This window comes from Danio aesculapii, chromosome 10 (assembly GCF_903798145.1).
Source record: "Danio aesculapii chromosome 10, fDanAes4.1, whole genome shotgun sequence".
NCBI lineage: Eukaryota > Metazoa > Chordata > Actinopteri > Cypriniformes > Danionidae > Danio > Danio aesculapii.
In genome coordinates, this window is record NC_079444.1 from 4,506,628 (window position 1) to 4,523,421 (window position 16,794).

The window sequence follows — 16,794 nt, forward strand, 5'->3', positions numbered from 1 at the left end:
GAATAATAAGATATATAATCATTAATTCAATAGTTTATTAATAATTTACTAACTCATTCTGGATGATCTTAAAAACCACCAACTACTCTTAAATATAAATGGTTTGTAAATACTGAATTTAGTAATGAAAAATAAATTATTAACAAAATATGAAAGTATATATATATAGCTAATGAATCAAAGAAACATTGACATTCTTTGTTTCTTTGCCTACTTTTAAAATTTGGATTGGGTGGGTAATAGTACACCAGCTTTTTTTAGGACTACACCACTGCTCAACATAGTGATGAGGTGGGGTCATCAGTTATGAGCTAGTAAGTGGACGCAGTATTGAGTTTAATAGTTGAAACACCAAAAGATTTAAGACAGAAAATTAAGTTGTACCTGCACATTTATAATTCAATTCAATTCAATTCACCTTTATTTGTATAGCGCTTATACAATGTAGATTGTGTCAAAGCAGCTTCACATAAAAGGTCATATTAAATAGGAACAGTGTAGTTCAGTTTGTAGTGTTTAAGTTCAGTTCAGTTGAGCTCAGTTCAGTGTGGTTTAATAATCACTACTGAGAGTCCAAATATTAAAGAGCAAATCCAACGATGCGCAGCTCTATAGACCCTGAACCATGCAAGCCAGTGGCGACAGCGGAGAGGGAAAAAAAAACTTCACTAAATGGCGGAAGTGAAGAAAAAAAACCTTGAGAGAAACCAGGCTCAGTTGGGCACGATCATTTTAATTTCTCCGCTGGCCAAACGTCTTGTGCAGAGCTGCAGTCTCAGCGGCGGAGGCTGGAAGCTGGCCTCAGCGAAGACTCGTCTGTCTCTGGAGCGTCACAGGAATCAGTCTCATGTTCTCCACTCTTCCATGACCACCACAGTAGCTGCTCAGGATACGGCCTGGTCCAGGATATGGAAACCTTGGGATCATCTCGTCGTTGGTCTTGGATCGAATCAGTTACTCTGCTTCGATCTGTCTGTTTATACTATAGACAGATTTCATATCAGTGTCCATTAGTGACTGATGGAGCTTTAAAACCGGCTGCAATTAATGCACACAACAGCATTTGGAAACCCTGAAAATGTTGATTAGAATTGAATGAAGTATGTGTGTGCATGAATAGATGTATATGAACAACATCGTTCATATTTTCCTACAAAAAACAAAGCTGCCACTTCTTATAATATTATATATAAGCTACAGAAAAAAGTGAGGGGTGCAGAAAGAGAGAAAAACACATGATCTATGTAAGATTCGTACTCGCTCCGCTGTGCGCTTCGTTGTTTTTTAATGACGCACTATTCACTACGCTATTGCCGCGCTCTAAGTCTTCTGTGTAATGATATGCAGTGCTTTATGACAAAGCAACTGTACAAAAGTGTATAAAACAGTTCAGTGCTAGGCATACTGTACAGATGGTCCTACACGCTATTGCCACATTGTACAGTTGCTTGAAATGCCCTGACGCGAATACAAACAGCTGCACTGAGTGTTTTTTATGGTAAGCGCAGACCCGCGGGTTGTCACGTTTGATTTCAAAAGGTTTGTTCAATACATTAACGATTCTTTTGAAAAACGACAACGTTCATTCAAATATACATTTGGTTATGAAAAGAACCACCCAGGCTCATTCTGAGAACGTAGTCCCGGGGACGTTTCTGGAGACCGCGAAATACGTCCCGGGAGGTACGTATTTTTGCAGTTTTTGTTTTCGCGAGTCCGCGAGAGGCCGCTGTGCGCGCTTTTCCCCGCGTAATTCTCCTCGCGTAAACCCGCAATTTTCCTCGCGTAAACCCGCCAGAGGCTGCTGTCGACCGACCTTCCGCCTGTCTGCCTGGATGACAGAATGATTGACCGTGCGACCGGCCAATCGGCGGGCTGACCCACCCTCCGTCCCTAAACCCAACCAACGACGATTCGCAAAAGCCGTCCAGAAAAAGAAAAGCCCTCGTCTGATTTTTACCACGTTTTTCGGATTTTGACCACATTCTCACCCTGTGACGAACCTGTTCGCTTCATTTTTTGGATTTTGTTTTTGTTTTCTTACCTGATTTCTGGAACCGCTCTTCCCCGGACTCGAACCCGGTCATCGTCGTGGTGGTCAGCCCCTCTCTGCGCCTCGAGTCCGCCAGAGTACACGAAGAGCTAACCGGACAAACTGGTTGCAGCGGGAAACACGTCACACCGCCCGCAGCGTTCGCTTAAAAAAATGAAATGCAGCCTTACGTACCCCTGGCTACGTATTTCGCGGTCTCCAGAAACGTCCCCGGGACTACCTTCTCAGAATGAGCCTGGGTTGGAAAAGAACTATGCAGGTATAACCCTCTCACAACAAAAAAACTTGTATATCTGTGCTTCTACGTCCACAAATATTCTCATCAAAAGAGCACGCAATGCTCAGTAAACTCTCTGAAACTGACAAACTCTGGAACATAGCAACTTACTCTCTGAAGATAACCTGCTCCGGAGCAGGTTGTCTTCAGAGAGTATGGCTACTTTACATACCCCAGAAGTTACCTCCGATTTTGGAACCAAAGCTGGGGTTATCCACTTACTTACTCTCAAACTTACCCAGGTTTGTGACACAACCTACTTTCTGGAATACCCCCTGTGCTGCAAGAGAATGTTGTCTTTTGGAATTCACAGTGACATCTGCATGCCATGCTTATTTATTTACAATCTAAAACACATTAAGATCACTTCAAACAGGAGCATTGATTTGTCCTATTGTCCTATGTTCATAAGTGCTTCTCTTTGGGTTAGTTTTAATAAGGACATGAACCCATTTTGTATGGAATTGCATTATTTACTATTACCTTTTGTTTTTTGCTCTTTGAACGTGTTCTCATCTTACTTTATATTCCAACAAGTAGGAGCAACATGGGGGCACTCCCTTAATTTCTTTGCCCTTGTGATAGAAAGCCAGTTGATGTCAACTCTAACTTTAGCATCTTTCTTTTAAGCAAAGTGCTGTCAAGTGATTTTCCACCATGGTTCTGTTCTATTTGTCCTCCTTTTCTATTCAATTTTAAATGCCGCCTAGTAATGTTTGGAAAGAGAAGCAAACGTAATTCTGTTTTAGAATCACTGTTTCTCCTTTGGCCAGTGTTGTCCCTGTTTTTATTTTTATGTATGTTTTTGTCCATCATGCACTTCCACCACTGGCATCACATAAGCAGCATACACACAGTAAACACTAGAGGGTGTGAGTTTGCATGAGAGTGGTCCCGCTGTTCACTGGTTTTGCATCTGGAATCAGTATAGCTGTTTCAAATGGTCTCCTAATTCCTTCCTGCTCCAGGAGACAAAAATTATTGATGCATATGCATCGAGTGAATTTAAATGTGTGAAAAGTCCCATCACTTTCAAATATGCAGGGTTGTTCTGAAGACTTTCAGCGAGCAATCAAAACTTGATTAGCTTTCAAGAAAGGCTGAATGTTAACGGCTATGGCAAAGCCACAAGGTAATGGGTCATGGCAAACCACATGGCTCAAATCAGCTCTTCCTTACAGCAGACAACAAGATACTTGTGGCTCTGCCTGCCAATGATTTCATTTGCTGCTAAAGACTTTAAACGGACAAGATTTGAATCAGCTACTATTGTCACTATCGGTACCCTCACAAAGGCACTGACTTGCATGCTGTATTTGGTAAGTGCTATTTGTTGGGGTAGTTTCAAGTGACCTGTGCTGCAAGAGAATGTTGTCTTTTGGAATTCACAGTGACATCTGCATGCCATGCTTATTTAATTACAATCTAAAACACATTAAGATCACTTCAAACAGGAGCATTGATTGGTCCTATGTTCATAAGTGCTTCTCTTTTGGGGTAGTTTTAATAAGGACATGAACTACAAGCAAGACTGAACCCATTTTGTATGGAATTGCATTGTTTACTATTACCTTTTTGTTTTTTGCTAATTTTACTTATTCTCATCTTACTCTATACTCCAACAAGTAGGAGTAATATGGGGCACTCCTTTGCATCTTCCTCTTTTTAAAGTTCTTTGCCCTTGTGATAGAAGACTAGTTGATGTCAACTCTATCTTTAGCATCTTTCTTTTAAGCAAAGTAGGGGGGGGGGGGGGAATTTGGGGGCTTAAGCCCCTCATGTATTGTCAGACGCCCCTGACCTTTTGGAATATGTTGCACTTAAATAAAAAATAGGTTGTATGACACAGATGTGCATCATGGACAGCATTGTGGCAGCAGTGGAGTCATTCAAGTTCCTGGGCACCACCATCTCTCAGGACCTGAAGTGGGACACTCTCATTGACTCCATTGTCAAAAAAGCTCAACAGAGGCTGTACTTTCTTCGTCAGCTGAGGAAGTTTAACCTTCCAAAGGAGCTGCTGAAACAGTTCTACACCTCCATCATTGAATCAGTCATCTGCACATCAATAACTGTCTGGTTTAGCTCAGCACACCTATATCTATCTATATATATATATATATATCTATATATCTATATATATATATATATATATATATATATATATATATATATATATATATATATAGATATATATATATATATAAATATATATATATATATAGGGGGCCAATGTGAGCCAGAGACCCCTAAATTCTTAATCTGGGCCTGGTAATAATACTGTTTCGGAAAACTGAATAGTTCTAACTACTGATGAAGCTTAATATTTGTTTTCACAGTATAACGTGTGTAGTTTTGGTGAAATAAAATAACTGTAATCAAAAAAATGTGCGTCATATAAATTGTACTAGCTTTCTAGATATGATATAAATATCTAGACATATTTATCTAGATATGATATAGCCAGTCAAATCTGTTTCTGTAATAGTTAAATCACTGTGAGTTCATGCATCTAGCATATTATTTTAAAGCTATATTCTACTGTAACATGCTATGTCAGTTAGCATCGAATTATAAATAAACTTTCTTATGAAAATACTTTAGCCATACCTAAGATGGCTGGTAGAACACATAAATCATTTATTGTCGCAGTCGTGTAAATGATCATTTAAAGCCTTGTTATGTTTATTCAGATCTTATTTTCATTCAGCTACAGCAATAGCTGGATGCCTTCATCCATATTAGGGATTTCCTGGAATGTTCTACTACTTTTGTGAGGCATATGTGTAATTTCTGCTCAAGTATGAATAAAACAGTCATTACATGCTGCAATGCCCACATCAACCTATTTTGAGGAAAACTGAAATAAAATCTCCCTCTAAAGAAATTTGAAGTAAACATATTTCTAGCATATAGATCTTTATTTTTATTTTTTGTACTATTTTTGATACAATTGTTATTTGTAGCCTATTGAATATCAAATTTTGCAAGGTACTGAATTTAGAAATTCCAGTATCTTGACAACACTACACCTTAGTTAATCACTCTGTCCAAATGAACATGTTTGTAGCTTTGTATCACATTGGATTACAACTCACTCTATAAAATAAATCATATTGAAAATTGTTGAAAATATCTGTACAAACTAAGAAATCCACTCTAATGAGCATGACATAAACACATGCATATTTAACTTAATGGTATGCTTTAAAATAATATCAAAATATGAGCAATATCTAAATTAACATTTTAATTATAAATATGTTTGATGGGTCTAAAGCTAGGCAAACTGATATCGCAAGAGTCATACCTACACTCACTGCACTGATATGCAGTAGCCTATAGCGTAAAGCTACCACGTGGTGGGGCTAGATATCTTTACTTTGACTTTGACTTAATCAAACTTTTAAAATGTGATTTTAAATCAAATGTGATTTGAATATGAACAATAAAATCCCATTTGAATAGCACAATAAATAAATAAGTTAATAAATAAATCAACCTAACCTGCATAGTTTACTTAGTTAAGCCTTTTTGCATTCTAAGCTGAATATTGGTATCTTGAAAAATAACTAGTAAAATATTATGTACTGTGATCATAGTGCAGGCAAACGAAATTAGTCATTAAATCTATTGTTTAAAAATCTGGGGTGTCAAGTTCCTGGAGGGCCGCAGATGAGGTGGGATTAAACAAAATGATTAAACATTAAAATAGTGAGCGATCGCTCTGTATTTAAAATTTCTGTACTGAGAAGTTGATCTTCTATTGGTCTTACAGAATCAAGTGATGCATTTATGCAGGTCAGAGTGTATCATGATTGAACTTTGCAACGCAGTGAAACTCTATGGGGTGAAAAGTGCAGTGTGACTGTGGCTTTAGTAAGATGATATTTAAAATGTTTGATACCTGTGCTCAGGGACGGATTTAGTGATTTAAGCAATATAAGCAATTTCAGCCATGGGGCCCAAAAGTGCTAAAATGCATCTTTTGTACTTTAATTTGTTCTTATTTATTTTGCAGGGTTTTTTTCTCTCATTCTCCTTTTCTACATTTTATCTTACTGCAAAATAATTTTAACATGTAAAGCATCTTATAACACCTTGTAAAACTTTTGAAATGATTTGTTTTCTTAAAATTAAAATTAACTAAAATAATAAATGAACGTTTCGTTTTTTAAAACTAAATCTTTACTGATTTGACTGCTGGACTGGTCCATGAATGAGGGTGGGGGACACATTTGAGCAGATGTAATAATTATATTCAAATTAAAAAAATTTGACCCTCACCATACAAAATACAATAGAAAACAATGTCATATATAATTTACAGGTATAATTCTCGAAATTTATTTGGGGGCTCTAAGCGACTGCTTACATTGCTCATGGTTAAATCCGCCCCTGCCTGTGCTAGAAATAGAAATACATAGAAAATGTATTCATATCTTCTAAATGAATAAAAATTCATTCATGTCTGCTGATTTGTTTCACTTTGTTATACATTTTCTGTTGTATTGTTTTCTGCCAATACAATAAAATACATTTGCCTGAAGAATTTGTTTGCATTCTATTTTTAATAACAGTAAATAACAGATTAATTTTGGTAACTCTACAATAACTAATATGATATACCATCATATCGTATTATGACGTGAGTATTAGCACTATATTACAGCAATTAACTATGAGCAGTTTCCACTTAGTTACCACTGCTGCTCTGTTACAGAAATTAAGTGGTAACACTAGACAGTTACTCGGTGTTAAATATCTCTTAAAGTGACTAACTGTCAACAGTGTTGTTGAAAATATCCGTACAAACTAAGAAATCCACTCTAATGAGCATGACATAAACACATGCATATTTAACTTAATGGTATCCTTTAAAATAATATCAAAATATGAGCAATCTAAATTAACATTTTAATTATAAATATGTTTGATGGGTCTAAAGCTAGGCAAACTGATATAGCAAGAGTCATACCTACACTCACTGCACTGATATGCAGTAGTAGCCTATAGCGTAAAGCTACCACGAGGTGGGGCTAGATATCTTTACTGTGACAAGCATGACCTAATCAAACTTTTAAAATGTGATTTAAATCAAATGTGATTTGAATATGGACAATAAAATCCAATTTTAATAGCACAATAAATAAATTAATTAATTAACCCATCTTTTTATATGTTGTGTTAGTGTTCATATTAAAATGATTGGTTTCATTTCAGTGCAATTTAATAAGAATGTTATGAACAGGTTGGGTTGGTTTGATTATATCAATGGAATATGACCGCGCAAATCATAAAATTTATTTAGCGAGTCATTGCCTTGAGACGCTTCAATTCAGCACTACGTGAACGCGCATGACGCGCCAGTCAAAATAAAGGGGCGGAGCGATCAAGAGCCTGTATAAAACTAAAGCTCTGCGATTATTCTCAATAGTCGAAACGCGAGCATGGACATACTCAGGACTATAGCACACCACCACCACCACCACCAGCCTGTAAATAACGGGAAGATGTGTGAACACAGCAGACCCAGTGAAAGCAGACGAAGAAAATTAGAGGATACTTCATATGCCACTCAAGAAATGTCACGCATCATCACGGATTCAGCCACTGGGAAATGTTACTGTAGAGGAAAAGTTTTAGGCAAGGTAAATATTTCACATTTGATAAATCAAAAAGATTTAGCATTTTTATGTATTATACAATATATATATATATATATATATATATATATATATATATATATATATATATATATATATATATATATATATATATATATATACCCAGATATATAAATATTAGGTTATAAAATAATAAATAAATTATTTTTTTAAGAATAAATATAGATATCAGATGTTCAATGATTGGTGTCATTAGTATGTATATATGAAAATGCAATTCCTCTGTTACAGGGCGGTTTTGCAAAGTGCTATGAATTTACAGATCTAAGCACAGGCAAAATGTATGCAGCCAAAATCATTCCACACACACGCGTTTCCAAACCTCACCAAAGGGAAAAGGTAAGCTTGCTGTCCTGTTGTCACGTATTAACTTCTGGCAGCCATGCTTACATAATTTGTTAAGCTTGCAACCATTTGATCGACAGATTGATAGAGAAATCGAATTGCACAGAGCCCTGCATCACAAACACATTGTTCAGTTCTACCATCACTTCGAGGACAAAGAAAACATTTACATCCTACTTGAATACTGCAGCAGACGGGTGAGTATTATTGATATGGTTTTTCAGTCTCTCCAACAAATATTGTTGCTATAACTTCCTTACGTAATTTGTTCTTCAGTCACTAGCGCACATCCTTAAGGCACGAAAAGTGCTTACAGAACCAGAGGTTCGGTACTACTTAAAACAGATTGTCTCTGGGCTGAAATATCTACATGAGCAAGAGATTCTGCACAGAGACCTTAAGCTAGGTAAGTGACTACAGCACACATTAGACCAGGGGTGTCCAAACTCGGTCCTGGAGGGCCGGTGTCCTGCAGATTTTAGCTCCAACTTGCCTCAACACACCTGCACGGATGTTTCTAGAAAGCCTAGTAAGTGCTTGATTAGCTAGCCCAGGTGTGTCTGATTGGGGTTGGAACTAAACTTTGCAGGACACCGGCCCTCCAGGACCGAGCTTGGACATGCCTGCATTAGACTATGATTAGCATTTTGCAGATACTTTTACTCAAAGCAACAAAAGCAATTTGTTAAAGAGCTCCAAAAATGTAAAACTGCATGGCATGTTAATAAAAAAAGCTTATTAGGACGGAATATAGACAAGGGGAAGTTCTGAGAAGACATAAATATCCTTGATCTATCATAATTCATCTGCTATTTCCAGGTAACTTCTTCATTAATGAATTTATGGAACTGAAGGTTGGAGACTTTGGATTGGCTGCAAAACTGGAGCCAGTTGAGAACCGTAGAAGAACAATATGTGGGACACCAAACTACTTGTCACCCGAAGTCCTCAACAAGCAAGGGCACGGTTGTGAATCTGATGTCTGGGCCCTCGGCTGTGTGATGTAAATATGATGGCCAGTTTCTCTTGGATTTCAAACAATTGCAGTGGAGATGTTTATTTATGTTGGATAACTTGCATTCCAAACAGGTATACCATGCTTTTGGGAAGACCTCCATTCGAAACCACAAACCTTAAAGAAACATACCGATGTATAAGAGAAGCGCGATACTCAACACCATCATCTTTGTCACCTCAAGCCAAGCATCTCATTAGCAGTATGTTGGCCAAGAACCCTGTGGATAGGCCACAATTGTATGATATTCTTCGCCATGACTTTTTCTGCCAGGTGTGTGTACTTTTCTGGAAACCAAATGTATGAATAGTAATCAAGTATTTGGCTTTGAACATATTATTTTTCTACCTATTTTAGGGTTTCACACCAGACAGACTGTCTGCTAACTGTTGTCATGCAGCCCCAGACATCCACCACACAAGTCCTGCTAAGAGTTTCTTCAAGAAAGCTGCAGCTACCCTATTTGGTGGAAAGAAGGACAAAGCAAAGTATTTGGAGACTCGAAGTAAGCTCTTTCAATCCTAGTTTATTGCAAACAATTTGATGCCCAGATTACCTAATTGGAAGAATAAATATATTCTTTCTTGCAGATAAGCCTGCCAAGGAAGAGGAAGAAATAAACATAAACAGACTTTGCCTTGACCTCAGAAAAACATCAGTTAGTCCTCAACCCTGCAGACAAACCCTTGAGGTGAGCTTTTTTTAATGCTCTTGCAGATAGTTGTGTTTAAATTTTATGATTGTAACCTGTTTCAACATCTCTTTCTTATTTTCCCACAGAACAATAAACCCCCCCTTCCATCTGCTGGAAAACCAGCTGTCTTGACAAAGGACGCCGGCAGCAAACAGCACATTAGAGACAGCATTCGAATGATAGTGCGAGGGACTCTTAGGAGCTGCAGTAGCAGCAGCGAATGTAAGAGCTCTCAAATCACATTTTTACCAAAGACAGGCTGTTAATGAATAGCTCAATGAAATCTGTTATAGAAACTGATGCTTTTTGTGTCCACAGGTCTTGAGAACTGCACAGTGGGAAGCGTTGCAGACACCGTGGCCAGAGTACTACAAGGCTGTCTGGAGAACATGTCGGAAGGTGCGTTTCATGTATTCTTAATTCAGTCTGGTTCTTGTGGAAAGACGCTTGCTATTAAATGCAAATACCTCAGGCTTTAAAGGGAACATAGTTTACCTCTTTTTTATGATTTAATATTAATATTATGGTTCTTCTAAGTGTGCCAGTTTAGGTTCAGTTCAAAACACAATTCAGATTTTTTATTATAATGTGTTAAATAGTGTCATGTTGGGGGCGTGTCCACAGTTCGCTGATTTAGGGGTGTGTTGCTTCACATGTAAATTAGTTTCGGCTTCCCGCCAACGTAACAAGGGGGCGGGGCCATGAGCTCACCTGCTCTGCGTTTGCAACAGACAGGCAGACAGAGAAGGAGAGAGCCAACTGTGTGCTAGTTTCAAGTGCCGAGCTTGTACACAGAAACTAATAATCACGCACACTGAATTAACTTTGACTAAGGCACCGGATGCGCCGCTCGAAGCCGCGACACGGCACACCAGACACTCTCTGTGGCGCACCAGAAGCATGGAAGTGTCCCAAATCGTCGCGCCATGCATTTTAGAATTCTAAACATAGGTTTCTGCAGCGGTCCGCGGCGCCCAGCCGTCGACTTGAGTGTACCCTGATAGAAACCTATGTTTAGAATTCTAAAACGCATGCTAGTTAAGATCACAGGGAGCTTCTGGGATCGCGAGAAATGCAAACGGCTGAAGTATAAGGTAGACTCAATGAGAAGTACACATGTTTGCAAACCTACCTAAAGATACAACCAATAATTGCGATTAGAGCGATAATGTGGAGAATATTGCTCTTGTGTTGAGCCCAATGAGACTTGCATCTAAAAATAGAGCAAGGGTGTTCCTTTAGTGATATCGCTTCAACTCACGCTGAAAATGGCGGCCGTGAATCAACAAACTGAGGATATGATGATGCGCCTGTCAATCAATATTGGTGGGCGGGGGGACCGCTCTCCTACGTCAGGTAGCGGTCGATTTGAAAACAGCTCCAATTGGTCCAGAAAAAAAAGCACTGGGTGTGCTTATATCACCCCAATATGACAGTCTATACACCATACATGCACACATGGCTGCCTAAACAGCTTGAAAAGTTGATTTTTTACCATAGGTGCCCTTTAATACTTCCAAGACAGGGGATTTTGACTGGTATTGGTCTTTTTAAGTGCAATAAGCTTTAAATAATCATGGGACATGCAAGAACGAGTTAAATTATTTGCAGTCCAGAAATTCATGCTATGACGATCTATTTGGTAAAAATGAAGAAAAATGCATACAAAAATCTGAAAATAAAGCACATCGAACAGAGGGTTGTAAGTAATTATGATTTTTTTAAATCGAAAGCTAATTTAAGTTAAAATCAGCTTTTTCCTTATGTTAAAGTTACACATTTGATTTCACTTTTGCAATCTGTTATTCAACCCCCTGAATCATTACCCCCCGTTTTTTCAACATTTCTAAATATTAGTTTATTAACTCATTTTTAAAAACTGATTTGTTTTGTCTTTGCCATGATGACAGTAAATAATATTTTACAAGATATTTTTAAGACACTTCTATACAGCTTAAAGTGGCATTTAAAGGCTTAACTAGGTTAATTAGGTTAAATAGGCAGGTTAGGTTAATTAGGCAAGTTATTGTATAACAATGGTTTGTTCTGTAGACTATAAAAAAAAAATAGCCTAAACGGGCTAATAATTTTAACCTTAAAAAGGTTTTTAAAAAATTAAAAACTGCTTATATTCTAGCCGAAATAAAACAAATAAGACTTTCTCCAGAAGAAAAAATATTATCAGACATACTGTGGAAATTTCCTTGCTCTGTTAAACATCATTTGGGGAAAAAAATAAAAAATAAATAATTGAAAGGGGGTTGAATAACAATGATTGCAACTGTATTTGCCAGATTTACACCGTATTGAAGGTCCACATTTTATCGATTCTATGCTTCTTTGAGAGTCAAGCCCATGAGTTTGGCATTGTTTTAGTGCCATAATCAGGCTTTTAATAATCTTTTTAATCTCTCTTTTGCAGCTAATAACATTTCAAAAGAGAGCATGAACAGCAGCTTCCAGTGGGTGACAAAGTGGGTGGACTATTCCAACAAGTATGGCTTTGGCTATCAGTTGTCAGATCACACAGTCGGCGTTCTCTTCAACAACGGCACCCACATGAGCCTGCTGTCGGACAAAAGGTACGTTGAAGATTTCAAATGTCTTTCTAACTTTTTCATATCTAACATGCAGACTAATGTGTCTTTTTGACATTCAGGACTGTGCATTACTATGCAGAGCTGGGACAATGTTCAGTCTTCTTAACTAGTGAAGCTCCAGAGCAGTTTGTTGGCCAGACCACCATCTTAAAATACTTTGCCCACTACATGGAGGAGAATCTAATGGATGTAAGTGTTCTTCCTTGTTGGTAATCAGTAGGGTTGGGCGATGTCGACCAATTTGGCATTGTACGATGTCTAATGTGAAACATCACGATGGACGATGGTATGGTCATCGTAGGCGGCGTTGAATTAATTATTTATCAATACATAATTAATTAATAACAAATTAATTATTTGTAGACTACCGTTTTAACTACCTGACCCGCATGGTCTTTGTTTTACTCATAACCAAATCATAAATAAATAAAGAAGTCACACACAAATTACCACCTGCCAATCAATTTTTATATGGGACTCTGGTATGAATAGACAGAGTGATCTGTGTCGTTATAATGGCATCAACAAACTTGGTTGGTAAAGGTGCACAACCAACAGGAACCAACCAAGAGTATCTGAGGTTTTCGCTAAAAGTACAAGCATGAAAGCGAAAGATTGAAGCAGTCTACTGATGCTGTGACACGTTACCGGATAGATTAAAAGACAGAAGAGTCGTTAGATAGAGACACGATTAATTAAATATCACCTTTAACAAATATAGTGAGATGCAATCCACATCCTTGATAAACTGTCCGACGTGCACAGTTCTCTGGGGTTTTGTGCTCAAGGCATGAGCGCATGACAGAGTTTGTGTGTGTGGTCATGTGATGTGCGTTTTCAGCGGTATAGTGTGGACTGAGGGCTTTTCAGGAATGCTAGATGAAATCCAGTGTCGACGTACAGCGTTTTCGTTCTAAAACGTATTAAGCTGCGGTCACACTGGGCTTTTCCTCCCATAGACTTCCATTCATACGCAGGCGAATGCGTCAGACCGGAAACGCAAGATCATGCGTCAAGTTTCGCATGTCGCTGCGGTGTAAAGTCGCATCACTTGACTACTTGAGACCAGTCGATCAAATTGTGACCTCTCTGGACATAAATTTTAAAACATGGAGCGATCACTCGCTCTTTTTAATGTCTAATCATCTTGTTTAATACCGCCTCTTTTCGCAGCGACGTACGACAGAATTTCGCACACACAAAGCCCAGTGTGACCGCAGCTTTAGTGTAAACTGGGCCAGCTCAGCATCGTGATGTCTATTGGCCAATGGCGATGGACGACGGCGATCAACCCAACCCTAGTAATCGATTTCACTGGATGTCTGGGATTACTATATGTAATTAGCTTCATATTGATCATTCCTTACTGTTTGTCAACAGGGAGGGGATTTACCCAATATTACAGATGCAAACAAACCAAGATTGTACCTTCTTCAATGGCTCAAATCTGATCAAGCATTGATGATGCTCTTCAACGATGGCACTTTCCAGGTAGAACTTTGCATTTGCATAGCTAGAAGCTAATGACTGATAGCACTGTTGACTTTTGCAAAGCTGCATATAGTGGAACTGATTTCTATTCATAATTGGTTAAATTTGCACATTCAATCAACACTGAAATTTAAATTGAGTTAACATTGACACTACAGATTTTGAATTTGTTTCATACTTGATAAGGATTGGCTTATTGGTTGTTATTTTTCAGCGTTAAACTGTGAAAACTGCATTGTAACCAAGCACTATAAGTAAAGATACCTGGACTTAGCTAAAATAGACACATGCTAAACACATGCTATTCACACAGGTGAACTTTTACCACGATCACACCAAGATAATCCTGTGCAATCACCGAGAGGAATACTTGCTAACATACATCAATGAGGAACGCGTGTCCACCACGCTGCGACTCAGCACTCTGCTTGCGTCTGGATGCTCAGCGGATCTGCAAAGTCGCATGGAATATGCACTTAACATGCTGTTGCAGAGATGTGGAGATGTAACTGACGCGAAATCTAGGATACTTTGAAAAGGCAAGAACGCGGATCAAGGCTTGACGGGAAGCATTGACGATGGGAGGAGATATAATGGACTTTATGAGTTATACAAATGGAACTGGGCTGGAACCAGAGATGAAATCAAGACAAATATATTTGATTTAAATGTTTATTTTTTTATTGCATAACTCATGCTATGTTGAAGCCAAATGGAGATCTGACAAAAGAAGGCTTTAGCAAAGCAGGGTGCTTGGAGGTAGCTCCGTTGAGAGCAGATTTTAGTTAACTGTGAAAACGCCCCTGTTTAAAGACCTGGGCTCCAGAGTGAAATGACATGATGCTGTAGTTTTACGTGGCTAGTTTTTCCTATTCATTAGTCTGCAAAAAAATCCGGCTGCATTTCACTGTGGGAACACTCGGCCATGGAAATAACTTATTATGAAACAAAAGTCAGTATTTATTTATTTAATAAAGACAACCATATTAATAACAATTATATCAGTGTTGATGCTTGATGTTTTGAGGCCAAACATTACTTTATGTTCATTAAAACCATCATGACCAGTGCTTTGTCCTCTTATATGTCATCACAGATTCATCAAGCAAGGTCAGTGGCGAAACCGTAAATGGTGTTTGTCTTGTCCGGTCTTGATGGTTTGTATGAAGATTAAAGATAAATAATGTTGAGCAAGTGTTGTATTGTGTTTCTTTTGTAAAATGCAATCACTCTAATGGTCCCTGCATTGGAGTGGCAAAGCAAGGGCCTTCTACCAAGCTCAAAAACACACACTGTTTACAAAGCAATGAAAAGAAAACTATGATGTGATGGTCATGGAAGAGTGGAGAACATGAGACTGATTCCTGTGACGCTCCAGAGACAGACGAGTCTTCGCTGAGGCCAGCTTCCAGCCTCCGCCACTGAGACTGCAGCTCTGCACAAGACGTTTGGCCAGCGGAGAAATTAAAATGATCGTGCCCAACTGAGTCTGGTTTCTCTCAAGGTTTTTTTCTTCACTTCCGCCATTTAGTGAAGTTTTTTTTTCCCTCTCCGCTGTCGCCACTGGCTTGCATGGCTCGGGATCTGTAGAGCTGCGCATCGTTGGATTTGCCCTTCAATATTTGGACTCTCAGTAGTGATTATTAAACCACACTGAACTGAGCTGAACTGAACTTAAACACTACAAACTGAACTACACTGTTCCTATTTACTGTGACCTTTTATGTGAAGCTGCTTTGACACAATCTACATTGTATAAGCGCTATACAAATAAAGGTGAATTGAATTGAATTGAAAACTACACTATGCCTTTAAAAAACTATTTAATAACAATATTTATTAAAAACGGTACTTGATTTGGTAGATTTATCATTTATTTATAACCATTTCATGTGAAATTTAGTTTATTACATTTACCATTTTTCTTTACAGCATCATTGTGATAACAAATTGTAGGTATTTTAATCATGCGCAAAATAGCTTAGTTTTTATCGTATTTAGACTAAATTTAAAAATAAATGTGTGCACGAAGAGTTAAATAATTAAGCCAAACTCTCACCCAAACATTAAAAATACATTTAAATCTATTAAATTAATTGAACTTAATGACATATACACAAATTAAAACAAATGCATTAAGATAGATATATTGACTTTCAATAAATAGATGTAAGACATAGAAAAACGAGAAGTGAAAGGGAAAAAATGTCTCATGGTAACTGTTATATATATTTTTTTTCTTTTCTTAATCTTTCTGTTATACCAGCTGGTATTTCATTTCTCCTGGCCTGAAGAAAAAAAAAAAAGAACAGACACAGTTTGTTGTCCAAGATCAGTATAGCCCCACAGTTGGTTTCCTGGAGTCTCTTTCTAGCATCATCTGTCACTCTGAAATGTAGGCCATTTTGTCTTCTAAATCAGTGCCAGAAAGCTGAGTTGATACGATAAAACTTCAATAGTTACATAACACATACAGAGCTCTCGATATCGACCAAAACAGTAGTCAGTCCTGTCATACAGACTATCAGCACACGTATGCAAATGGATACAATTCTGAAATAAAAAACATTGTTTTAAAATGTAAATAAATAACAATAATAATAATACCTATATATTGTTTCAATAAAAAATA

At 37.8% G+C, this 16,794-nt stretch overlaps 1 protein-coding gene across 1 annotated transcript; it reads left to right on the forward strand.

Moving 5' to 3' along the window:
* Nucleotides 1-7,776: 7,776 nt before the first annotated feature.
* plk2a (polo-like kinase 2a (Drosophila)) lies at nt 7,777-15,352 on the forward strand. The gene is made up of 14 exons (XM_056466733.1): nt 7,777-7,981; nt 8,249-8,356; nt 8,443-8,559; nt 8,639-8,768; nt 9,182-9,365; nt 9,452-9,650; nt 9,735-9,882; nt 9,968-10,068; nt 10,158-10,293; nt 10,390-10,470; nt 12,494-12,653; nt 12,731-12,860; nt 14,052-14,162; nt 14,476-15,352. Exons 1-14 carry the CDS (start codon nt 7,781-7,783, stop codon nt 14,695-14,697), a joined length of 2,028 nt encoding a protein of 675 aa, XP_056322708.1. The 5' UTR covers nt 7,777-7,780; the 3' UTR covers nt 14,698-15,352.
* The last annotated feature ends 1,442 nt before the right edge of the window (nt 15,353-16,794 follow it).

What these genes read in the sequence shown, in the direction of transcription:
- plk2a (XM_056466733.1), top strand. Translation starts at nt 7,781, where the DNA reads ATGGACATACTCAGGACTATAGCACACCACCACCACCACCACCAGCCT. An exon ending in GAGGAAAAGTTTTAGGCAAG is followed by an intron (nt 7,982 to 8,248) that starts GTAAATATTTCA and finishes CCTCTGTTACAG; the next exon opens with GGCGGTTTTGCAAAGTGCTA. An exon ending in TGGAGGAGAATCTAATGGAT is followed by an intron (nt 12,861 to 14,051) that starts GTAAGTGTTCTT and finishes GTTTGTCAACAG; the next exon opens with GGAGGGGATTTACCCAATAT.